At 33.3% G+C, this 27,008-nt stretch overlaps 1 protein-coding gene across 1 annotated transcript in view; it reads right to left on the bottom strand.

Annotated features, from left to right (window-relative positions):
- Positions 1–16,878, bottom strand: part of LOC145314539 (uncharacterized) — a 63,467-nt gene extending 46,589 nt beyond the window's left edge. Inside the window, exons 1-15 of the mRNA XM_080154496.1 lie at positions 16,756–16,878; positions 16,088–16,238; positions 15,591–15,746; positions 15,290–15,489; positions 14,943–15,066; positions 13,828–13,931; positions 13,313–13,413; positions 12,939–12,985; positions 12,430–12,561; positions 11,818–11,890; positions 11,471–11,535; positions 9,618–9,698; positions 9,179–9,284; positions 8,757–8,880; positions 8,341–8,445 (exon numbers count right to left, since the gene is read on the bottom strand). Coding sequence (XP_080010622.1) covers positions 8,341–8,445; positions 8,757–8,880; positions 9,179–9,284; positions 9,618–9,698; positions 11,471–11,535; positions 11,818–11,890; positions 12,430–12,561; positions 12,939–12,985; positions 13,313–13,413; positions 13,828–13,931; positions 14,943–15,066; positions 15,290–15,489; positions 15,591–15,746; positions 16,088–16,238; positions 16,756–16,823 — 1,637 coding nt within the window. The 5' untranslated portion in view covers positions 16,824–16,878. The remainder of the gene's footprint in view (positions 1–8,340; positions 8,446–8,756; positions 8,881–9,178; positions 9,285–9,617; positions 9,699–11,470; positions 11,536–11,817; positions 11,891–12,429; positions 12,562–12,938; positions 12,986–13,312; positions 13,414–13,827; positions 13,932–14,942; positions 15,067–15,289; positions 15,490–15,590; positions 15,747–16,087; positions 16,239–16,755) is intronic.
- Between the last annotated feature and the right edge of the window lie 10,130 nt (positions 16,879–27,008).

The following is a 27,008-nucleotide window of genomic DNA, read 5'->3' as shown; positions in this document are numbered from 1 at the left end:
GAATTGAATACAAAGACAATGGAAAATGGGAGAGAGGAGTTGTCATTAGTCAAGCTGGAAAGAAAGCTGGGAAGTACAAACACTGGTACAATGTAAAGCTAGATAATGGCAAGCAATTCTCAGCTGACTTTGCACATCAAGAAGTGAAATCAGCCGAAAATGAAGATGAAGCAATGTTAGTGACAGAGGAAACTGAAAAAGTTGATGATACGCATGTGGTTAGGTTAGACAATGGGAAGACAGTGAAAACCGCAGATACCAACAACATTATGGAACTTGATGAAGAACAAATCTTGGCAACATGGTTGCAAGAGGAAGTCTTAGCTGTAATGCTTCCAAAAGATAAGAGAGATACACCAGAATGTCATGCAGCAAAGGCTGCTGAGTTGCAGAAACTAAAGGATTTTGACACATATGAAGAAGTTGAGGATGTAGGACAAACAAGGATAACTACTACTTGGGTTCTGACACAAAAAGGTTCAGAGGTAAAAGCCAGATTGACGGCAAGAGGGTTTCAAGAGGAAGATGAGTATCCTAAGGAGTCTCCAACTATGCTCTGCTACCACTGATATATACCTAAGATTCTCCAATGGACACTATTTAAGTAACACCACACTCTACAGGTTTCCAGCCATTTTTAACTTTGAAATACAAAACAATTATATAGACAAAAGTATTAAAAACCCTAGATACTCAATACGAGCGAATGTTCTGTAATCATAAAAACATATGAATAAACCAATCAGCAATTAATAATCAAATTAAAGAACATCATCAAAACATTTAATATTAATTTTATTATAGATAAAATTCATATATAAATAATCTTCATAGACAAATGAACAGTTGCACATTTCCATGGATAAACAAACTGAAATATAAATAAATACATTTTAATAAATCAATAATATGATAAAACTAGACATTTAACATGTTCCTCCATCCTTTTACAATCTTCTCTAGAAATTAATTCATCACTACTAACCACAGCTGGTGCCCCTAAATGAATATGACTATATTTGCCACAATACCAGGTATGAACCGTTCTGTCGACGTGACATTGTACCGCAGGCAGAAATCTCACTCCTACTTTTTTAACAGGTGACCGCTGGTTGTCCCATTAAACTCATGCTGTCCAAACACTGTACACTCTGAAGCTCTCAATTCAGGACCGCCGCCAACACACTCCTTCACTAGCACAGGTACCACGTCAGCCCCACAGGATATTAAATACAATCCCCAAATTAAAAAATATTTACCTGATTTGAATTTATTATTATGACCCGACATTATTAGCTGATAACTGTTCACAAGTCCACCCACAAATATCAACTGAACTAGCCTTTCATTGTAGAACAACTTTCCACCTACTAGCTTTGTCAGCACATATTTGTTATTAAAATAATCAAATAACAATTCATGAACTCTTATTATAATATATTTTTTTTATAATATATATTTTTTTATACAAGAATAAGGAGGGGGGAAGTTCTGACACATTTGCGTAAACGGTGAGTATAGGCTTTATCTTTGGACTGAGAGGATAGGTTATTAGGGATAAAATCATTCTTATATGATGAATTTCCCCCAGATTTAAGATTTTTTGGATAGGCCTCCAGGTTCCGGAGCTCCAGGCCTCCAGGTGGTCTCTGTACAGGTAAAAATGAAAAAAAAAATTTTTTTTTAAAAGTTAAAAATCAAAAATCTTAAATCTGGGGGAAATTCATCATATAAGAATGATTTTATCCCTAATAACCTATCCTCTCAGTCCAAAGATAAAGCCTATACTCACCGTTTACGCAAAAGTGTCAGAACTTCCCCTCCCTTATTATCAGTTTTCCTTTCCCTACTTTTTCCGTCCTCAAGTTCCTATCTGAACATGTACCACAGGACCCCCTACCTGAGATCTTAACCTCCTCCCAGTGTCCCACAAATATTTCGCCACCCGTGACCCACTTTTCTTAATTGTCACCAATCTTTCAGGCGAAGATTGCGGCGGCGCCAGAGTCAAAAACGACTGTTCCGATGGAAGCTCAACCTCGTCAAATTACCCTCAGCTACAGAAGCAGGCACCACAGATTCATCTGTCACTCCCACCTCTATTCCTTCGCCTACAGGTATATTTTCTCTATTAATATCCCACTCATTTCCATCCCTTGAAACTCTGTCATTATCAACCACAATCTCACTCTCCTTCTCCTGAACCTCATCACTCTTTCTTTCCTCTGCCAATTCAAAACCCTCATTTTCAGGTGACAAATACACAACATCTTCACTCTCTCTCTCCTCTACAGTTTCTCTCTCTACAGGCATATTGTCCACTTCCAAAAATATCTCATCGGAAGGGCAAATTTCAGGTAAAGGAAAAACGTTAAAATTAACCTCCTCCCCTAAAACCTCCGTTCGAGCATGAATTTTTCGAATTTTATCTCTAGCCACAACCTGATTTTTCTTGATGGGATTATTCCCAAAAGGTGCCAATTCATACAATGCATCCAAAAATTTCTTAACTACAATAAAAGGCCCCCCATAAAAAGACTGTAATTTCTTGGACACGTCAGTCTTCACAATATTGAAGAAAGCATAACAAACATCTGTCACTCTCAATGCCTCCTTCTGTAGACCAATCCGAGAAACCCTCTTCAATAATGCCGGCGTTCAACCATTTGGTTAACTGTTCTTTCAACTTAGCATCGTACTCTGGATTCAACGGAATATTTCTGGCCTTCACAGGTTTAGCTCCAGGTAACAATTCTATATTATATGTCATTAATCGACAATCACCAATATCTGAATCATTCATTGAAAAGATATCAAAATTTTCCAAACAAATTTTAATAATCTTAGGTTTCAATTCTGGATTTTCTTTAATCATCTGGTTTTCATCTAACTTCAATTTTTGAATAATAAACTGTACTCGCTCATGCATTTTTTGCCCCGACAACTTTTCTGGCTTATCCAACTCATTAATTGTTTTATTACAGGTGACATCTTGATTATCCATGACAAAACAATGCCCCATCTTCACATTTCTCAGCAAGGTAATAGGTTTTATTGACGCATTAACTACATTAACCACGCAGGACCCATCTTTCCGTGGCTGATACACTCCCTCAATGATCATAATCCCATTACCACTTGTCATCTTAGAAGAATTAGGTGACACATACCAAAACCCATCATTCTTTAATCCAGCCACATGCACAACAGCTGTAGATCCTCCAGGATAAAAAATAGTTTTGTCCAGCAACTTCACATTATACTTCGTTGAATATAACTCTCCAAACCCACCCCCCTCCTTTATCCCTGGCAAGGTAGGTTTAGATGGAATTTCAGAATTCATTCGTACGGACAAAATAGGAATTTTCTGTATCTCTGCCACCACCTGTTTCTGTAAACAGGAATTAATAGGAACAGATTCCCCACAAAATTCAAATTTATCCTCATCCAAACAAATATTAATTTTATTCTTTTTCAGGAAATCAGATCCAAGATTCACCAACCTACTCGTTACCTCAGGTACATAAAATATCTCCGTAAACACAGCTTGAGTTCCAGCAAATCTAAATTTCAACTCGACATATCCAATAATATTAACTTTCTTTAAATCTACTGAATACGCTGATAATTTAGCAGGACAAAACCCAATTCCATGTTTATCAAGAATTTCTCTAGATATTAAAGAATTAAAATTATTTCCTGTATCAATAATTCCTAACTCCTCCACCGTAATATCAGCCCCTGGCACAAAAAATTCTAAATCCGCACAAATAGGCATTTTCATTATCTTCAAAAACTTCACGATCTCTTGAAAACCCTAGTCATTTCTATCAATATACCTTCGGATTAAAATCTCAATGCAGTATTACAAATAATTAATATATCCATGTTAATTAATTTTAAATTTTAGATATACATCATTCCACTACACAGCAGTCAGCCCTTCGTCCGTCACCAGCCGCCAACATACTGTTCGATTTATGAAATCCTGTACAACTTCCAGACTACCGGCATCACACAGCTACACACCAAGCCTTTTCTCATACAAGTAAGTACCTCTCAAAGTTTTAATATTCACTACAACTTTGCATAGGTACCTATCAAAAAAATATAATATATAGTAAATATATAGTAGATATATATATATATAAATATATATATATATTGTTTTCATTGACAGCCACTAACACGATCACACCTTGACTGAAGAATAAACAGGACAGAAATACTTTATAAAGTTGAGAGCAATTATCTGAATACAAAACAGCCAAATTAACAAATTACACATAGCAAACCCAAAAAATCAACTACAGTACTATAGCCTATTTAATGAATACGAATAAAAGAACGACCTATAAATTTCATCCCAAAATGAAATTTATATATCGAATCAATAATATCTATTACATAGGATATTGCTGAAAATTGTTCCTAGCTATGTCAGCAATCATAGCCTCATACTGTTTCTCATCTCTGCTCTTTTCAGAATCCACAACAGGCCCCACCTGATTGACTGTCTTCTTCAGAAACTGCTCAGGTATTACCCTATTATTAGGCACTCCAGGACCTTCTTTCTTTTCGTTGCCTGCTGAAAAAAACCTAGCTTTGGTCTTTCCTATGCGAGAATCAGGAGCTGGCGGCTTACCGTCCCTCTTCTGCCAGCAACTAGCCACTACATGACCTTTTTTCCCACAATACCAACAGATCATAGTTTTAGCCTTCGAATTCAGAGCCCCAATCACGTTCTCAACCTGATCCCAAGGAATATCATCATCCCCTTCAATCCACGCATTATTATCGCCAATCTCAGTCCTGCCCTCCAAATCAGATACATGCACTTCACTGATTACAGGCCTAGCTTTTACCTCCCTGGAATCCTCTAGTTTCAACCCTTCCATAGCCTGAGAATAACAGGACGTTACATTTTCAGGTGAAACGTGTCCAGAACGAGCCCAGCTTATGTAATGCTGACCTCTGCGAATCAAATAAGTCAAGAAAGCGCTGTAATCTTCCAGGTAATGCATAGATTCAATGAAATTAGCCATATCTCTAGCTAGATCAGAAAACAGCAAATTCTTAGCCACATTATTATAGAAATCACGCCAAGATTGTCTAGAAATTTGACCAGGATGCATAAGCCTAAACAACCGTAACTTAGCATTGAAGAACCCATCCACATTTTGACCACTCTTCTGTTTTAGGGCATAAAAGTACTCAGTCACAGTTTCAATATCAGCAAAAGGTATCACCAACCTTCTTATCAACAGGTAATAACCTAAAGCACTTAGAGAAGCATTGGCTTCCGGCGTAATTAGCCTCCCCATCTTCTTTCCTTTGCACTCAAATATCCTATTGTACAGAACGTCCTTGAAAAGCATAGGATCCTCCAATTTTGCGAACCGAGCAACCCTCCATAATGATAAGAAATAATCCTCAAAATCAATGTTTCCATCCCAAAATGGAGCATCCCGCACAAAATCACTATCCCACTTGACTCCTCTTACAAGACAAAACTCCTTAAACTGTTCCTCTACAGTCTGTTGACTTACACTACCGCCGGCCACCTTTTTATAAGCCTTAAGCACTTCAGCCCTTTCCTCAATTAAAGGAAATATATCCAACAATTGATTCTCATATTCGGTCAAACAACTCTCACGAACATTCATCCAATTTCCATTCCCAACTGGACCCAAAAAATCAATCTGCGAAAACTTCAGATGTCCAGGAGCACTTTTCACCCTTTTAGCCTCGAAATTGGTAGAATCCAATTTAGCCTCCACACTCAAACGATTAATGAAAGATGCATTAAACGAATCATCTCCCATCAATTTGACTGCAGATACACTAGCCCCCATACTTGTCTCATACAAAAAACCGCTAATATCCCCATCCGGTGGCAGTTGCGCCACCTTTTTCTTGATAGTAGCCAAATCAACATCATAGCCTAACTTCATATGCTCATCAGAATTCTTGATCTTTCACCTTATTCTCCAGCCGTTTATTCGCCGCCGTTAGCTTATCCACCTGACCCTTGACAGTCGTATGCTCCTTTAACATTGCCCTAACAAATTTTTTTATGCTTTCAGGCACAACATCATTCTCCACATCGCCCAACGCCGACTCCACATTCGCATTGGCACCTGCACCAACATCCTCAGCAACATCATCATCCTCCTCCCAATTGTCGGGAGTTCCATCATCATCCTGACTGTCAGTCTCCCGAGGACGCTTAGGCGGCCGTCCACGCTTGCCTTCACCTTTACCCCGCTCTCCTTTTTCTCCATCAGCCATATCCGAGCACTAGAACTAGATTCGCCGTGAAAGGGATAGTTTCACGAAGTGCATTTTAAAAAAAAATAGTGAACTGTAAGTTTTTTCTATTTTAAATAACGTAGTAGTGCATAATATAAAGTTATTGATTAAAATTAAGAGATTTTACCAGGGATTTTCCTTAAAAAATGAGTTTTTCATTTTTATTTTCAACTTCGTTGCGTGTTATATATGGCAAAAACTTTTTTGTCATAAATACAACCTAAGATAGCATTTACTAGTTAATAGAACTTCAAACTTTTTATACAACAAAATACACATAACAACAAAGAATGACCAATAAAATATTCAGTATGGTACTTAGAGTAGTGATCTTTCTATATGTCTTAGTAGAATATATTAGGCATTTGATAGATATGATTGTGATAAAGAATTTTAACATTGACCTGACCAAACTTTTTTTATTTGACAATATCTAAAAGAGTTAGTGATTTGCAACATAAATTACATGAGAATGGTCTTTTTATATATTTATATGTTGTATGGTTAGTTGGTATTTCCGCTTGAGATAATGTGTATATTGTAAGGAAACCGGACGGTTTTCTTTATTTTTTTAAAAAGAATCTATAGAAAACCTGTCCTATAGTGAACCGAACGTTATTTTTTATGTTTTTTAAGTAACTTGTCCCAAGGGGAACCCCTGTTCAATTTTTTTATAACTCTTGTGAAATATGTGGAAAAAGATTATCCAAAATTGGTGTTTTGGCTATACATATTTGGAAAAAAATAGACCATTCTCATGTAATTGATGTGACAAATCTCTTTAACTTTTTTTCGATATTGTCAAATAAAAAAAGTTTGGTCTGGTCAATGTTAAAAATTCTTTAACATATAATCATATCTATCCAATGCCTAATATATTCTACTAAGACATATAAAAGTTCACTACTCTAAGTACCTTAACTCTTTAAATACACTTCATAGAACTATCCCTTTAGATCAGAAGAGTTAAAGAGTGAAATTCCACAGAAACCTAAAATATAAATCAAGTTATAAATATAAAAAAATAAAACAAAACTGTGAAAAATCCGAGATAAAAAAATATCAAAAAGTGATTGAATTCAAATTAAACACCACTTCCCCCACCCTTAACTCAGTAGCAGGTCTAAATAACACGTAGCACAATAAGACTGCGCCAAATGAGATATAGACAGACTTTCATAAGTTAATGATAGAGTAGACTTAATATTTAATTCAAAATACAAACAGTTTTTTAAGTATTTATTATATTGGATTAAATGCAGTTTTTGAGTAAATAAGATTAGATATATATACTTTATTTAGAAATGGTTAAATATATTAATAATTCAAAACTACTGATTATTTAAGCTGGAAAGTTCTGAAGTAGCAGGATGTCTGTCTGTATATCAGGACACCAAGCAACAGGATGACTGTCTGTTTAATTAATACAATGTATTAATTAACTATGCACTTTGAAGGGGTAGAATATCTGCCTATGCAAACTAGCTAAAGTAATAGGATGTCTGTAAATAGCTGAATTGGTCTTAATAAGACTCGAACCCAAACCAGATAATGTTCTGTGTTAGGACTCTCAATATCAACTGTCTTTAATACATTTTCTCTTTATTCTTTCTGAGAGCAATTGAAGAGTAATTGAGAGTAACAACTAAAACATGTCTGCAAACTTAAATATATGACATCACAACTTAAATATATGACACTAAAAATAAAATTTTTTGGATTTTTTTGCCATTTAGATGTAATACCTGTAGGACTAGGCTTATATACCAAGTTTGAAGGGTCTAGCTCAATATTTAGACCATTTTGCTCACGGTTTAAGAGCTTATGTCATTACGCACCCCCCCCCCCCCTTTTATTTCTCATCAATTTGTTGCACCTAGGCATATCCCATAAGATCCCGGGCGCACAACAAGCCAATTTCAATTTCATTGCATAAATAATAACGAGAATTCATTAGGTAGATACCAAGCGTCTGTCGCTGGTTGAACAAAATAGCACTGATTCTCATCCTACTGACCATAATCATACCTGTTACACAGAGCACAGTTGAATAGGGAGGCAGATCTTCTTGTAAGAGCAATTTCTTCATTGGCAGCTTGTAAAGCCTTTTCCTGCTCAGCTTTTGGCTCGTCTCTAAATCAAAAGGGATGATTAGAAAAATTAAGTACTTAAGGGGAGATGTGAAAGTAGACTTTTAAAACTAACCTTAAACCTAAGAAACTATACAAAAAAATCACAAAACGTTTTTTCCTCATTGTACTATACACCAAAGGAATTGCCATGGAAAATCCAAGTGCCGTAAATTTGGCTGAATTTTTGTTAGTTTAGTTTATATCCCACTCCTCCTCCTTTGATAACTTTCTTGAGAAATAGAAATAATAGAAATATAAAAACGCATGCTTTTGTACAATAAATGAATAAAAGTCAAATAAAGGTCGAAGTACCTGTGTTTAAGTTTAAGATGTAGGAAAAGCTGATAATCTTTCTTGAAAACTTCTTGGCAGTGAGTGAAATAACACTGGAGATCTGTAGCTAATACTGGTGTTGTTACCTTCAGCTTTCCTTTCACTAAAATAAATAATTTTTTCAATGGATATAATATTACTTGGATGTAACACCAGATTTTTATGCTCTCTAATCAAGTGAAACTTGTAGCTGGATAAAATAACGATACCCTGACAACATTTCCTCCCCTAATAAAAATGTAAAACAATAATCTTTTTGCTTGGGTTTAAACCTTTAACGTCGGTTGAAATAAAAACGAAGGAAATATTTTTATTAAATCCAGTGTTAAAAACAGAGTTAGTCTGGCTAAGCAGTCAAGAACACCTTTACAAAAGGGTATTATACTAACTTTTATCATTACCTTTCTTTTTAGGGGTGCCATTTGTAAGAATCTTATTTCCTGCTTTGACAACCCCTGGCTTGTTTGCTTTAGTTATTTTCTCCTCGGTTACAATCTTGGAAGTATCCTTAATAATATTTCTAATGTATTTTATTTTTAATAGATTTGTTCAAGCATTGTGTAAGATGTAATCCTTATTTCAAACAATTTTAATATCCTATCGCTTTTTTTATTGCTAAGAGATTGTGATTTATTCTAACACAAAATTCCTGTTTAAAATCAATTAAAATTGCAATCAAAATAGCCACTCTATAACTAGACCATATTTTCGATGTTTTCAATTTTTTTTATTAGATTGCTTTTACTGAACTATAAGTATGCAAGTAAGTGTACTTACTACAAAAATTAAAGAAATACTTATATAACAAAAAAATACATCACTTATATTTTTTGTGTATACCTGTTTAAATGCTTTAGGTTGTGGTTTCTGACCACTTAAGAATTCATTGGAATATTCTTCTTCTGTTATCTTATGGCACACCTGGCAAAAATAAGATTTAAGTTTGTTTGTTCCAAGTTTAATATGAAAATGTACAATGGTACATTCAACAATACTAAACTGCATTTCTATGAAACTAAGCTTCTTTCACTTTGTTCATAGCGTCACCTCTAGCACCAAAGGCCTCTGTATTCAAAGGGGGAGAGGGGGATAAAAATTAAAATAACCTAAAACCATCCCGAGAGCTAAGTGAAGCTTTCGGTTCTGAGGTTATCAAAATCTTAAGGGACAAACAAAAAACTTGTATGATTTATTTAATACGCTAATTTTCCCCTATTTTTCAATAAACATTTTTCATATTTTATCAATTTAGATAGGGTAAGGGGGGGGAAGTTTCGGTAAGGGGCTATTATCGGTAATTTCGACCTACCTTCATTAAATGACCTTTTTCTCCATGTTCCTTTCAAATGACAGAAAAAAACATAAAAGCAAATTTGTTCCTTATTAAATTGCGTACAAAAAAGTATGAAATGAATTTCTTGTGAGATGAATATTAAGGGTACTTATTGGGTCTCAAAGTCGGACGAAAAATTTTTTTTTTCCAAAAATTTTTCAGTAGGTGTGTAAAGATCGACCTACACAAAAATTGGTAAGACCTAGAGCTGATCTGAAAAACTTTTTGAACTAGAAATTGCCCGCTTTTTCCAAATCCGTTGAGAGCTTTAAAATCGGGTTAATATTTTTTTCAAAAATGACCAAAGTTGGCGCCGGGGGAAAAATCGGTAATTTCAAAAGAAATTAAAATTCAACTTTTAAGGTCATGTTTTCATGTTTTCTTTTGTCAAATCTATTATTCCATATGGACTTTTTAAGAATTAGGCCTAAAAATGAATAGAACAGATAAAAAACAAAAAAAAAATTTATTTTATTTTTTGAATCAAAATTTTGCGAGGAAAAAATCAAAATTTCTGGTCCTTTGAAAAAAAAATATTTTTGACATAGGAGGAATAGTCCGATCTTTATGAATTTTTTTGTGGTTAATCCCAATCACCTATACTAATTATGATTTATTACGCTTGTTTGGTCGTTTGGCCTTTTTTCATCGATTTTTTTAAGGTTAAAATGTAGTCAAGATTTTTTGCAAAGATGACACTTTTGCTTCAAATTCAATTTTTGAGGTCAATTTTTAATCAATTTTCATGTTTTTTGGGCTAAATCTATAGTTCAATGTGAGCTTTTTTAGGATCAGGCCTAAAAAGTAATAAAATACGTTTTTTTCTTATATTAATTTTAAGTTTTTAAAAAAAAAATTTTCGAAAAAAAAAATCGAAAATACGCGTCTTTCAAAAAAATTCATTTTTAACATAGAAGGAATAGTCCGATCATTATGAAACTTTTTGTGGATAATCCCTATAACCTATACTAATTATGATTATTTATGTTCGACTGGCCGTTTGGCCGTTTTTCATCGATTTTTTTTAGGTTGAAAAAAATTACCGATATTTCCCCCGGTGGTGGGGAAATATCGGTAACTTTTTTGCGGTCAATTTCGGCCAACTTCTAAAAGTCCCAGGATAATGTCCTTTTAGGACCTGATAGTCCTTTCCGTAAGCTTTCTACTGGTCTTGGTTTCATTTGAAAATATTAATATTTACCCCATTTTTTTTTCAAAAAAACCGAAAAAAAACCGAAATTTCCCCCCCCTTACCCTATTATTTAGATAAATTTTTAGTTAATTATTCTTTTTCTTTAGGTATTAAAAATGTGTACCTTGACTTGAACGGTTTAAAAACAAGCAATAAACAGATGCATACCTGTAAATGGCGTTTGAGATCCATACATTCCCTTTCACACACCAAACAATGATAAATCTCTCTATCTGAAATTAAGATTGATTTTAGTTAATTATGTATTAATAGCGGCATCGTACCTATCATCTAGTAGCTCTATTCATGGAGATAACAGATGGGGTAGAAAAATAGCCCAAGTCTATCCTAAAGATTGAAAGGAAATCTAAAACATATTAAATGATGATCGACAAAATTACCCCTCATGCAGATTAAAATTATTGGTTAAAACTTTGGTCATTAAACAAATAAAAATTTCCCCTCCCTGTCTGCATATCATAAAATAACCAAGTTATTGCAACAAATTGTCTAACCTGGTAAAATATTTGAAACATCTTCTCCGTTGTTTTTCTTCTCAATAAGCTCATTGTAAATATCTTCATCAATCTAAACAACGATATAATTTCCATATTTTTACCAGTCAAAACAAAATTTTCTTTAAAAATGTATTATTGATGTCAAATTAACATAATACCTAATAGACGAAAAGACAATGACTGATTATTAATGAACATCACCTGTGATGATACCCAAAATTACCCTATTTGCATATTTCATTTTGTTATTGAAACGTTTGTACTGTACACTCAATTTAATGAACCAACCATTCAAAATTCGTTAAAAGTCCTCAAAGTAGTTAACAATAAAGAAAATCTTATTATGAAACTTTAGGGAAATTGTATAACCACCAGCCTAATGTCCCCTTACTCCCCGATTTAAAATGGAAAGAAAAACGAGAAGAAGGAGGTAAAAAGAAAAACAAAAACAAAAGAAACTTTGTTGAGGTTCAAGACAAACAGTAAAGACGAACACCAGCGTGTTTATAGTAGAATTGTTTCTAAAAAAATCAGAAGACTAAATTACAGAAAAATTGAGCTAAACAATAAGTAATTGTAAATATAGCTGTTTCTGAGATACTAATGTACCTGGTGCGTTTTAGCCAGATGTTCTTTCTTGTACTTGACGGACACGCCACAGATTGAACATTCAAAAAGCTCGGGATTTGGCAGATCTTGCATCACCCCTCCCTCCCCGTTCTTCATACGTGCTACAACGTCCTGAATAAATAATTCTATTCTAATTTTGTGTGGCTATTTGGTTAGACGGAAATGAACTTTGGACATTTAACAGACAACAGTCTAATAATTAGACTAAGGGGGAGGGGGGGAAAGTTTGTACAATTATAGGAAATGAAATTCAGTACCAAATTTTGCCCTGGACGTGTGGGCTTGTTTTTATAGTTATCAACCTAATTCTTTTTGTAAGCTCTCTTATATGACTGGATCTACTCATAAAACTTGAAAATTGAATTTTGGGACTTTCCCTCTAGGGGCTTGTGGGGCAATCTAAGATTTTGTTAACTTGCTGCTGCTGCTGCTCGGCTACTTATAACAAATTTATTTTTATTTCTACATTATTTTAAGATTATTAATACCTGGTATTCTTTCCATGAGATTAAATGAACCATTTTCATGTGATTTCCTAAATGAATATAAAAGAAAATTTAAAACATTAAACCGAGTTTATATACATAATTCTCTAAACATTAGATTAATAACAAAGCCTAGCCATTTGAAACCCCCCAAAAAACTATTTCTAATCATAAATAAATGTAATATTATAATACTATATCTAGAGAAGCCGAACTTGTGTATGTTAGTGTGTTTGTCCAATAAGATATCTGAAACCCCTATATAGACTACTTTGCTAAGTTTTTCCTACCAATTTGAAGAAAAAAATCTATTTCTTCTTTTTTGAAAAATTGGCGGTGAACAATGGAACAATGGTTCAAAAGTGTAATAAACTCACCAATAATATTTCTCGTGTGTTTGATTTCTTTAGAACAAATTTCACATTTAAATGTGCGGGATATTATCTCACTGTTCCCATAATCCCGCTTGTATTCATCCCTAAAACAATAAATTCCACATTTTTCCAGGTTTTTTATTTAAAAAAATATCCCATCATATCCTTTAATATAAAGTAGTATGGATATTTTGGTCTGCATCTCATCTTGAAAAATACCAGTTTGAATTTGTTGTTCTTTTAGAAAACACTTTATAAATGGGAAGGTTTTATGCTATTCTCTTGAAATTATCTAGCCTTTCCCTAGAAGCTAGAGAAGAAGCAACTATATATGTAGATTTACAAACCGAATGTAAATAAAACCTATTTTTGTCAAAACAAAAGAAACTAGAAATTCTGATGGAAAACAGGAAAGATATAACAAAATATTTTCTAATATTATTTACGGATTGGGACGTATAATATACATGCCTTATTATAATGTATCCTTGCTCATAAAAAAATAAAGATGAGCTTACCTGCTCATATTATGCACGTCCTTGATGTGTCTGGTAAAGTTAGCTGTGCTGTTATATTTGTTGTTACAGACACCACACTTGTGTATACACCCGTCCAGCTTACTCTGAAAAATTGGATCATGGAAAGAAAAAGGAAAGTAGCAGGTTTCGTCATATTTTCACAGTAGCTTTTGATAGGTTATTTTAGGTTAGGTGAATGTTAATGATTGCCCCGCAGGGTTAGGAAATTGGCCCCGCAGGGTTTGAGCCCCCTCCCTCCCCGCAGGGACTAAAAACAGGAGAAAAGCTACTGTGAAAATGCGACGAAACCTGCTTCTTCATTTTCTTTCCATGATCCGAAAAATTATATCAAAATTTTTAATTCTTAGTAGTTTAATCCTACTTTCGGCAAAACCAAAATCTATGCCTGTTGTAAATCAAAGTAAAAGTGTTTAACTCGTTAAACTGTCAAATTAATTTGATACCATAAGGGTTTTGTACGCATATGAAACAGCTGAACTTCGCTTTTATGGATGTTTGTTGTCTTCGGTTTTAAAAATACAATACATTTAATGCTTTTCACATTTTCATGCACCTTTAAAATAAACCTATTACTTCTCATATTCTCATGTTATATTTCAAACAATTCATATTTCACTAATATTCATAGATTAAAGTTTATTAATTTTTTTTCCAGTGTGGCTTCGAAACCATTAGGTAATATCTGCTGGATTAGAACCGGTTCTCAGCAATACTGAAAAATCATGTATAGCATTGTATTACAGACAATTTTCTATATTATAATATTAAAATAAAAATCATAAAATTAATAGCAGTTTTGTTAACCAGAGCTTGATCTTTAAATCATTTTAGTGGCGATTCAAATCGGGGCGCGCCGAAATTTCAGCCAATCACAGCGCTGCATTTTGAAAATGCAGCGCTGTGATTAGCTGAAAGTTTGGCGCGCCCCGATCCAAATCACCACTAAAATGATTTAAAGATCAAGCTCAGCGCTTCGGCCCCTAGTAGGGTATAACAAAACTGGTTTCAGTCTTATAAATTTTTATTTTAATATCCGCGAAAAGCTGTCTATAATACAATGCTATAAAAACTATTCTTTCTTTGGTTGCACCTACCTTTATCAGAACTTCCTTAGCTTTGTCCATTTCATGTGCCGGGACATTTTTATGTTTCATCATCAAGTGCAGCTTCAGTTTGTAATCCTTGCGAAATTGTTCATTGCAGAAATAACATGTAAACCTGAAATATTTAAATTAGTTCATTAACATTAATACAAACTTTTATCTGCACATTGAAATGAAAAATTCTTATTTAAAGTATAGGGTGCCGGGGTTTCTTTTCCTCCCTTGTGTTTTAACCCTGCGGGGCTACCCTGTACCCAATAAAACCTAACTTAGACACAGGCAGAATAAAAACTAACATCCCCTCCTAACCTTTTTTTCTAAGAGAGCAATAGATTTACCTGGACGAAAATGAGTTGATCTCCCATTTCTTGCCAACAACCTGTCTTGTTTCGCTTGTGCTGTTATTATGTTCATTATTGTTGACAAAATCAGCTGATTCACATTTAGGCGCCACTTTTGTCAGCTGTTCATCAGTTTCATCCGCCAGGCTCTCTGCGTCTTCCATGGATATGTTGTTGATGTCAAAACTTGTTTCATCCTAATCATGAAAGTTTGTTTTAAATTCATTTCGTCACTTCATTTAATCACCTTTTATTCTATTGCTACCCCCTCCCTAAATAGATAAATTAAAATATTAACCTGAAAGTCAATTGAATTCAAAGACTGGTCCACGTCAATAGGTTCTTGTTTAACTACTTTACTCCTGCCTACAACAGGGCCTTTTCCTACCCCATTTAATTTTGGTCCGTTGGCAGGTGATGCATCTGTTTGGGTACTAATAGATATTGTCTCAACCTATAAAATAAATAGATTCAACGAATCTCAAAATATGAAAGCTAAACAATAAAATAAAGATATTCAAATGCATAAACTTATTATTCTCTATTTTTAAGAATAGGCCAAGACTTTATGTATTTAGCCTATTAGGGGAAATGCCTTGGCAAAAGAGCAGATTCATCACAATAGTCTTAGACATGGGTCTTTAAATGAAATTATTTAACAAAAGACCAAAAAATCAATTTAGTTCGACAGCCATGATCATTTGTGGCATATCTATTCCCTAAAAAAGAATGACTGTGATTGTAAGTTATATTAACAAACAGACTTTATTGAAGAAAGTTTGACCGTTTTATTACCTTTGGTTTAACTGTTCCAGCCTCCGCCAGAGCAGTACCAGCCAGGACAAGATTAGGAAGAACATTATGCTTCTCCTTGAACTGGGAGATTTGAACAAGGAAGTCAATATCATACAGGGCACCGTGCTCATTGATCAAATGAGCTTCAAACCTAAAATTATCAATAAAATCAGAATAAAATAGATTATTAGTAGAGCAGTTTGTACATAACTTTAAACCCACGAGAAAGAAGAAAAAAAAAGAGTACATTTTCTATACTCTTTATTGAATATGTCAAAATTTTCAGTTTTTTAATATGTTCTTTAATTTCAGGATAAGTTATAGTCAATAAGCAAAATAAATCTAAAATATATTTGGGGGCAGATTATGGGGTCGTCTTTACTTCAAAGCGTTGCCCCACAAAATGATAAAACCTTCACGAATTTATTTTTAAAATCAATTTACTTCTCTAATATATCATTGTTATTAGATTGTTTTTGCATAGTTTTTAACAGAACAAAGAAATAAGAATTCAAAGAAGTTTCTTTGATAGGAAAGTATATTTAATAGAAATAATATTATGCCTTTAACTTTAATGCCTCCTAGAAATGATCGTTATTGTGAAGTAGGACAACTTGTTTTTCTTCAAAAAAAAATATCCCTTCCATGTTAAAATAAGAAAACTATACCTTGGCCCTGGAAAGACATGTTTACCCCCGCAGAGGAAACATGTTATTGTTTGCACTTTGGGACTCATATTTCACTTTTAGAGTCAACTATTGTTTTTCATTCTTTTCTTCTCATTTCTTTCTGAAAAATTACATCATTACCTCACATACATGTATCTAAAAGCACAATTATGTTGCTAATTAGGACAGTTTATAAAATGAAATAGTGATAATGTTTAACGAGGTTCTAAGCTTTCAATTAAGATTGTTCTTAATTGTTATAGGAATAGTTTATATATGCCACATTCAAAGAACTATCTATAACGAATATACAAACGAAAACGCCCTGAAGAATAAAAAGCTTTGCTTTAAAGGGGGGAGGCGGATGTGCCACTTTTTGAAACCAAAACTAAAAGTCAAAGGAATTCAACTAAAAAAAGAGTTACAGGTCTGAGATTTTACATGGCAGTTGCTTTATAGGGTTACAATATGGAACAGTGAAGAAACGGCGGCGCATCCGCCGAAAACCGCCGAGAAATTGCAAAAAAAATTCGGCGGGAAACGGCGGTTTTCGGCGGTTGCGCCGCCGTTTCTTCATAGTTCCATATTGTACCTTTATAAAGCAACTGCCATGCAAAATCTCAGACCTGTAACTCTTTTTTTAGTTGAGTTCCTTTGTTGACTTTTAGTTTTGGTTTCAAAAAGTGGCACATCCGCCTCCCCCCTTAGAACTAGATTTCGGCAGAGATTAAACTGATAATAATTCGAAATGAATCAGTTTATGATGAAAAGTAATTACATCCTCATTTGTTAACTAAGAATACAACATCTATTTTAACACCTGTTAAATAAAGAAATTAAAATAGTTTAAGGCTCGTTTATTCTTATGTAATTTTTCCTTTAAAAAAAAGTAGCAACTCTATAGCTATGGATATTCGTTTAGTTTTCCTAAGGTCCATCAGTAAAATTTCTCTAAGAATACAGTTTCTGTGCAGCTTACAAGCAAGTACACAAAAAACAGCCGCTCATTAACAAACAAAACGCTTGCAAAACTTACTCTATAATATTACTAGCTTCTTACTAAGCTTTTTAAGAAACTTAACTTATCGAGAAAAAAACTCTATTTAAAAACAAAATAGATGAAATTTGAGCTTAGGATGAACTTATCTTTCATATATATCCTTTAATAAAACTAATACAATGTCTGTGTGTGTGGGTGCGTCTGTCTGTGTGTACTAAAGGATAACGCTAACCACGGAACCGATATATTTCTCCTTTACAATGGTTTATAAAAGATGTTGTTGGGATGTTATAGCTGCATTATTTGTGTACATAAACTGTCCTTGTTAAAGTAAAAAAAATATTAATATTCTTCATAAAATGTAAAACTTAAAAGTATGCCAGAAATTCTGCACAAAGTTGAATATCTCTCTACAAGAATATAATCAAAATACTCTGCCAAAATTTCCTTTACACTCACAAATAATACTGCAGCAACATTAAATATCATTTTCTACTAATATTTTATCATGTTTTCTAATAGTTTGAACAAAAACTTATCCTCAAAAATATCTAAGTATTTATTGTCATACTGCACTATTTATTAACAAAGAAAATGCAATTTTTTAAAGGATTTATCTCTGATTTGCAAAGCAGTTTATATTACCTAGGTAAATAGTTTTCTTTTAAGAAATTGAGATATACACATTTTTAAATATTATCTTATACTTAATATTTGTTAGAACTTAACTGTTTATTTTATCATTTTATGTAACAAAATTATCTGTTATATTGAGTATCTTAATTTACACATAGGATAATCTCTAATATATGTTACAGAATCCCCCAATCACTTTACAACTCAACTAGACTACTGTAGTGGAGAGAGTAAAAACTCCAGACACAAGCTGAGCCGGGAATAGAATATATACAGCAGCAAATATATTGATCTTCTCACCATTAACTCCGTCAGTAGCAGTAGAACAATGTATGTATATCACATCCCTTGAGTTCTCCTCCCCCTCTGCAGCTTTAACTTCCTCTACTGCACCAATATTCCCCCTGCATCACCTCCCCTTTTTTATATCTCCCACATTTCCTTCTCTGACAGAGAGCTAAACAAGGCTGAAATATCTGCTTTCCCCGACGTCGGCGCCAATCCCGGCACAACAAATGCTGATTCAGACTCTTATTGCAAACAGTGGTACAAATGTTGAAGTTTATTTTACTGCTTTAGTTGATAAGCATATGAATCATTTATGACTGTTGATATTTACTGAAGAGTCAATGGTAATAATTGATTTTTTAAAAGTTGCATCAAAATCAATTCAGTTTAGTCCAAAGTTTAAATCTATATTATTTGAAAAGTTAAATATTAAAACTACTAGCTACTGCGCCCTTGGGCTTTAAGGGATTGTAACATCCCCCCCCCCCCCCCGACGGGAAGGAGTAATGCCCCCCCCCCCCTCTTATGTAAAATCGAATTCATGATAAATGGTTATTGCTATGTTGGCTGATTTTTAATGCAATTTGTATCTACTTCATAAAAAAAATTACATAAGCCTGGCTAGTGCCAATACAAACCTCTCCTTAAAATATTGAAAATGATGGTCTTGCTGATTCAGAGTACTAATGGAACTCGAAAAAGGACTATAATCAAAGCTGAAATTTGTTGAAACACAACATAAGAAATTAATTCTCCCATACTCTAATCATACTTTCTCTTTCTCTGCTGTGTTAGAAAACCTGGCCAGAAACAAAAAAATTGGAAGAGGATAAGGTAAAGTTGATTGCCAGAGACGGAGGGGAGAGGGAAAAGTTTATCAGAGAGGTTGCTTCAGATTCTCTGACATTAATATATACATGTATGATGTACACATTGTAGAAGAAAGAATCCCTACAACTAAACACACTCCAGAGATTTACAATTAATGAGAGTATGATTCATAACTGTGTTGTAAGAATATTTTGCCATTTTTCCAAATTGTAAATCAAGACAATTGTCTCGTTTATAAAATGTGTAAACACAAAAACTGGAAAACATAAGGAAAACTTGAAGAAAGATCTAATACCATATTATTATAAATCCTATAATTTGGTAAACAGAGGATGCTAAAAACAACATTCAGGCATAATAGTAAATTAAATATATGACATAATGCATATGAGCATAGTCCATCTTTTAAAAATCATTCAAGTCTAACAATATAAATAAAAATTGTGAATTTAAGAGTTCTAAAGTAATGCTAGAACAAGGTTGACAACATCCATAAGTGGCAAACCATGATTATATTGAAAAATATCACAAAAAAATAAGAGTAGATGCTTATCAATTAATCTGGAAATTGAATTTTGATACAGTTGATAGGGCTAGTTGGGGTAATAATAAACTCAACCATCAAAGTTTTACTCAAGAGGGTGGGAGATAGGAAGGGGGGAGTTTTTACACTTTAAATTTAATTACAAAATGGGACTATGCACGAACGAGAGCAAGTGATTTTAAGCACCTTCCAGCAGTGAACCTGAGTATTTCTTTGTTAAATATACTAGATTTATGTTCAATATAATTAAATCAAGGGGGGGGGAAGTTCTGACACTTTTGCGTAAACAGTGATTATAGGCTTTGTCTTTGGAGATAATGGATAGGTTATTTGGCAAAAAAGTTTCCTTTTGGGATGTAGTTTTCCTATTTTAAAAAAAAATTTGGATTCGGCCTCCAGGTTCCGGTACTCCAGGCCTCCAGGTGGATTCTGGACAGGTAAAAATTGAAAATTCAAGATAGAACAAAACTTATTCAACAAAAGTTTGTACTTTATGGATGGTATGAACTAATTTGAAGAAATTTTTGAAATCGGGCTCCAGGTTCTGGTACTGCAGGCCTCCAGGTGGATCCTGGACAGGTAAAAATTGAAAATTTTTAATTTTAAAGTTAGAACAAAACTTATTTAACAAAAGTGGCTTCTTTATAGATGGTATTAACTAATCTGAAGAAAATTTTGAAATCGGGCTCCAGGTTCTGGTACTGCAGGCCTCCAGGTGGATCCTGGACAGGTAAAAATTGAAAATTTTTAATTTTAAAGTTAGAACAAAACTTATTTAACAAAAGTGGCTTCTTTATAGATGGTATTAACTAATCTGAAGAAAATTTTGATATCGGGCTCCAGGTTCAGGTGCTGCAGGCCTCCAGGTGGATCCTGGACAGGTAAAAGTAAAAAAAAATTTCTTTAAAAGTTAAAACAAAACTTATTTTTACAAGAGTGGCTTCTTTATAGATGGTTTTAACTAATCTGAAGAAAATTTTGAAATCGAGCTCCAGGTTCAGGTACTGCAGGCCTCCAGGTGGATCCTGGACAGATAAACAGTAATTTTTTACTTTAAAAGTTAGAAAAAAAACTTATTTAAAAAAAGTGGCTTCTTTATAGATGGTATGAACTATTTTGAAGAAAATTTTGAAATCGGGCTTCAGGTTCAGGTACTGCAGGCCTCCAGGTAGATCCTGGACAGGTAAAAATTGAAATTCTTTACTTTAAAAGTTAGAACAAAACTTATTTAACAAAAGTGGCTTCTTTATGGATAGTAGGAAGTAATTTGAAGAAAATTTTGAAATCGGGCTCCAGGTTCAGGTACTGCAGGCCTCCAGGTGGATCCTGGACAGGTAAAAACTAAAATTTTTTTCTATTAAAGTTAGAACAAAACTTATTGATCAAAAGTTGATACTTTATGGATGGTATTAAATACTTTAAAGAAAAATTTGAAATTGGGCTCCAGGTTCAGGTACTGCAGGCCTCCAGGTAGATCCTGGACATGTAAAAATTGAATTTTTTCACTTTAAAAGTTAGATCAAAACTTATTTTACAAAAGTTGATACTTTATGGATGGTATTAACTAATTTGAAGAAAATTTTGAAATTTCAAAATTTTCTTCAAATTACTTCCTACCATCTTTAAAGAAGCCACTTTTGTCAAATAAGTTTTGTTTTAACTTTTAAAGTAAAAATTTTTAACTTTTAAAGTAAAAATTTTTAATTTTTACCTGTCCAGGATCCACCTGGAGGCCTGCAGTACCTGAACCTGGCGCCCTATTTCAAATTTTCTTCAAATTACTTCCTACCATCTATAAAGAAGCCACTTTTGTTAAATAAGTTTTGTTCTAACTTTTAAAGTAAAAATTGAAAGTTTTTCCTGAATCTGGAGCCTGATTTCAAAATTTTTTTCAGATTAGTTAATACCATCTATAAAGAAGCCACTTTTGTTAAATAAGTTTTGTTTTAACCTTTAAAGTAAAAATTTCAGTTTTTACCTGTCCAGGATCCACCTGAAGGCCTGCAGTACCTAAACCTGGAGCCTGATTTCAAAATTTTTCTTCAAATTAGTTAATACTATCTATAAAGAAGCCACTTTTGTCAAATAAGTTTTGTTCTAACTTTTAAAGTAAAAAAATTCAGTTTTTACCTGTCCAGGATCCATCTGGAGGCCTGCAGTACCTGAACCTGGAGCCCGATTTCAAAATTTTCTTCAAATTAGTTCAAACCATCTATAAAGAAGCCACTTTTGTTAAATAAGTTTTGTTCTAACTTTAAAATTAAAAATTTTCAATTTTTACCTGTCCAGGATCCACCTGGAGGCCTGCAGTACCAGAACCTGGAGCCCGATTTAAAAAATTTCTTCAAATTAGATCATACCATCCATAAAGTAGCAACTTTTGTTAAATAAGTTTTGTTCTAACTTTTAAAGTAAAAATTATTAATTTTTACCTGTCCAGGATCCACCTGGAGGCCTGCAGCACCTGAACCTGGAGCCCAATTTCAAAAATTTCTTCAAATTAGTTCATACCATCCATATAGTACAAACTTTTGTTAAATAAGTTTTGTTCTATCTTGAATTTTCAATTTTTACCTGTCCAGAATCCACCTGGAGGCCTGGAGTACCGGAACCTGGAGGCAGAATCCAAAAATTTCTTCAAATTAGTTCATACAATCCATAAAGTACCAACTTTTGTTAAATAAGTTTTGTTCTAACTTTAAAATTAAAAATTTTCAATTTTTACCTGTCCAGGATCCACCTGGAGGCCTGCAGTACCAGAACCTGGAGCCCGATTTCAAAAATTTCTTCAAATTAGTTCATACCATCCATAAAGTACCAACTTTTGTTAAATAAGTTTTGTTCTATCTTGATTTTTTTTTTTTTACCTGTCCAGAATCCACCTGGAGGCCTGGAGTACCGGAACCTGGAGGCCGAATCCAAATTTTTTTTAAAAATAGGAAAACTACATCCCAAAAGGAAACTTTTTTGCCAAATAACCTATCCATTATCTCCAAAGACAAAGCCTATAATCACTGTTTACGCAAAAGTGTCAGAACTTCCCCCCCCCCCCTTAAAAATATTGAGTATCAACATGGTTTTATATATCAAACTTTGAAATTATAAGAATTTTTTCCTGAAATATCATCAAATGTTTTGTTGAGTTTAAACTGTTCTTTTTTAAAAAGCTTTGACACAAAAGTATAATTTTCTATAAAAAATGCATATTTAGAAATAGGAGTGATAAATTGTAATATTGTATACATTTTATTTTATGCTCTTTTTCAATTTACAGCATGTGTTGATTTTTTGCTGTGTTTTTTATGCTTAACATGAAAAAAAAATTCATATAAAGCCACAGTGAAACTTAATTTTTTACCTAGGATTTATAACTACTAGCGGCTAAGCCTCTAGTTGCACTTTAAATGTTTTTTTTTTATATTTAAAACTGTCTATGTTGCGTTTGACGTTTATGTTTCGTTGAACTCTCTTTGTTAATTCGAGAAACATAATTTTTTGTTGATTTTTTTTTGTGATTTCTCTTGGGAGGGTGGTGGTACCCTCCACCAAAATAGCTATAAACCTTCCCAGGACCTATGAGAATCAACCCTGTTAAGGAGAACCCGATCGGTTCAGCGGTTAGCAAGATCCTTTGGTACAAACACAGACAAATAGACATCCTGTTACTTTAGTATAAAGATAAACATAAACCTAGTATATTAAACTAAAAAATAATCAGGTTCACTGCTGGAAGGTGCCTAAAATTACTTGCTCTTGTTCATGCATAGTCTATTATAGTCCTCTTTTGAACTGACCAAACAAGCTCTATCAACCTTATTTTTTTTGTAAAATCCTTTATACAACTACCTGTAAAACTTTAGATGTCCTAGGAGACATACAAATGACAAGAAAAAAAAGTTATGCATACTCTTAGATACTACATACTAAGGGGGGGGGGGCGGGGGGGGGGGCGTAACAACATCTAAACTTAAACAGTGAGCAAAATGGTCTAAATATTGAGCTAGATTCTCGAAACTTGGTACATAAGCCTAATCCTATAGGTAATAAATCTAAATGGCAAAAAATCCAAATTTTTTATTTTTAGGTTAGGTTAGGCAAGAAAACGCCTGCGAAAATGCGTTTTTTAGGCCTTACGCCCCCCCCCCTTTTTTTTTCTTCAAAATATAAAAACGTTTCCTGAGCTACGTGGTAAAATGTCCTAACTGACTTAAAACTTGACTTGCAAGTAAATTATTAAACTGCAGTGAAAGGTGTGCGAAAAGAAATATGTACACTTCTTACCACGTAGCTCCTTAACAATACGCAGAGGAGGAATAGTTTTTAAAGTATAGCTCATAGCAGTTTGAATTTTAAAAATATCCGCATTTTTAATGAACACCCTCTATTTCAATTTTTATTATTAAAAAAGCATAAAAAATGAAGAATAAGACTGCTTGTCCTTTAATCTTTAGACAGGGAAATGAATTACAAGAAGAAATTAATTTTTGTAATATTTACCACAAAGGCTAAAAGTAGTTCAACAGCGATGGTAATTTATTACTTATTTATGCTTTAAAATGAAAGGATTATGCACATGCAAATTCAGCCGTCTATCTTGAATAAGAGCCAAGAAAATCACCTTCCAATTTTCAGACGGACATTTCGAATTATATTATAAATTAGTTTCTATTAAAAATTAAAGCTATTTATTCTCTTATCTATAGACTCAAAACTCATTTATGGCGTCAAGAAATATAAGGGGGAGAAAACTGAAGCCCTTTGAATTGGGGGGTGAGAGGTTAAGGAACCACTTGATAAACAATGCAGAAATATGGACTTAAGCTTTTAAGGGTAAAAACCAACTTTTTCTTTGGAAATCATCCCCCTGCCACCCACCTAGCCTCCCTGGGTCTTAAAACGCCCTAATAATTAACCTATAAACCATTTGATCATCAGAGCAGAATTTTTTAACTAAAGCTATCAGAGGCTCTAGTCCTAGACTACTAAAAAAACCATAAAAATTTACCTAACCTTAGTTTACTCTGGAACCTGTTGATGAACAATGCAGACACTTTGGACTTAAGCTATATATAATAGCTATAGTTTAAGCAAGAAGCAACAAAACTGTCCCCCTCCAACTAGCTCTCTGTGGCTAAATGAAACAAGGTTAATTGTTCTAACCTTAATTTTCTCTGAAGCCCCTTGATAAAATGTGCAGATATTTTGGACTTAGGCTTACATGGGTATAAACTAACTTTTTGTATTTAGTGGACACTTCCCCCTCTCCATTTATGAAATTACCCCCAAAAGCCTCTTCTAAATTATCTTCGAGTTTTATTTTATTTTTCTGTATGTTAATTAAAACATTCGATCTATACAATATAAGTAGCAGATTGGCTGGGATCTTTAACAGAGATATGTTGTGTAAGAAAGGGATGAAAAACAAAATTACGCCCTTTAAAGATTAATGATGGATGAATAGCAAGGACTAGGACACTGCCTATTTGAAGAATTAAAAACCTGTAAATGTGATAATTGATTTACTTATCTACAGGGGGCCAGTATGTTTTACAATCCAATTTCGTCCCGGGAATCGGCACTTCAGCTAGTTGCGATGGGGGAATGAGTGGAAGGAAATGCGATTTAGCATCACCCAATCCTCTAGTGAAGATACCCCACACAAAATAAGAGTACGACCAAATAGATCCAGCTATAAGCGGGCTCATATATAAGCTTCAGCCGAAAAGACGGACAATAACAATTCTACTTTGTATTTTGGAACTTTCTGTTTCTAAGGTTAAAATATCATCAACCAATTAAAAAACATAAACAAATTAAAAGAATAAAATAAAATGAAATTAGAAAAACACATAAAAATTATTGCTGTCAAAGTCAAACTTCATCTTTTCATTGCTATTTTGTGCTACCTTTATCCGAAAGTTGTTTGTTTTGTTTGAAAACACGTTTTGTATGTTGAGTTGCTAGCAGACGGATTTGTTATTGTTTTTGTTCTGGGAAAAGTCGTCTTTGTTTCAGAATTCACCTCCCACTCTTAAAAAATTCGGTTTTAGATTTAGCTTTGGATGCTCTTTTTTTTTAGATTAAAGTCATTACAAAATCATAAAAATTTTATTCATTCGTAAAATTTGAAGAAAAAGTTAGTTTATTGTTATTTTTAGACCATTTTTAAGATTTCTCCTGTTTTTGCTTGTTCCCAGTTGATCTTTATTTAAATTAATTTTTTTGGTAACATTTAGGGGAGGTGAAGGACTCTTTTCTTTCTCTAAATCCCTATCTCTTGCATTTTTTATTTTATTTCATTCTATTAGAATAATTAAAATCGAATTTTCTGTATATTAAAATAAAAATATATAAAAAATGCGCCAATTTATTTGTATAATTGTGTCGACACTGTTGAGCGTGAGGCGACAATGCCACGTATTTTTGTGGGGCGGATAAACAGAGTAGCCACATAAATTTTTTTCATTCCAACAATTTGATATGCATTTTGGAAATTAATAGTAGGTAAATTTTAAATAAGTATTTGATTATATTTAAAATCAGTTTTACTTTACGGTATATACTAACATTATAGTGTTTCTGTAAAGCGTTCAAATTTTAAGTTTTATGAAAAATGTGCTTTTTATGAGAGGTGCTCATGGCGACCCTGTTTGGAATTATTTTTATGTGGACCCTAGTTTCGCCTCGTGGGTCAAAAAGGGTTCGTTCGTCCGCACTTTTTACTGCGGAATTAAATTTGGTAAAGTTATGTTGAAGAATTTTTAAGTGAAAAGTGCCTTTAATTAAAGAGTTATTTGTTACACTTCAATTTTTACGTTTATTCATTAGACTATTTCTATATTTAGTATTAATAATAGACAATTAATTAGAAAGTTGAGTGGAAAGTTTTCTTTAGATTTTCTACTACTTTTTTAAGTTCTTGTAATTTATAGTCTATTATTTATACAATCTGCA

The sequence above is a fragment of the Acartia tonsa genome, chromosome 3 (genome assembly GCF_053477335.1).
Source record: "Acartia tonsa isolate MP-2025a chromosome 3, ASM5347733v1, whole genome shotgun sequence".
Taxonomy (NCBI): Eukaryota; Metazoa; Arthropoda; class Copepoda; order Calanoida; family Acartiidae; genus Acartia; species Acartia tonsa.
The sequence above is the reverse complement of the archived record's forward strand: the minus strand, read 5'-3'. Positions and strand labels throughout refer to the sequence as shown.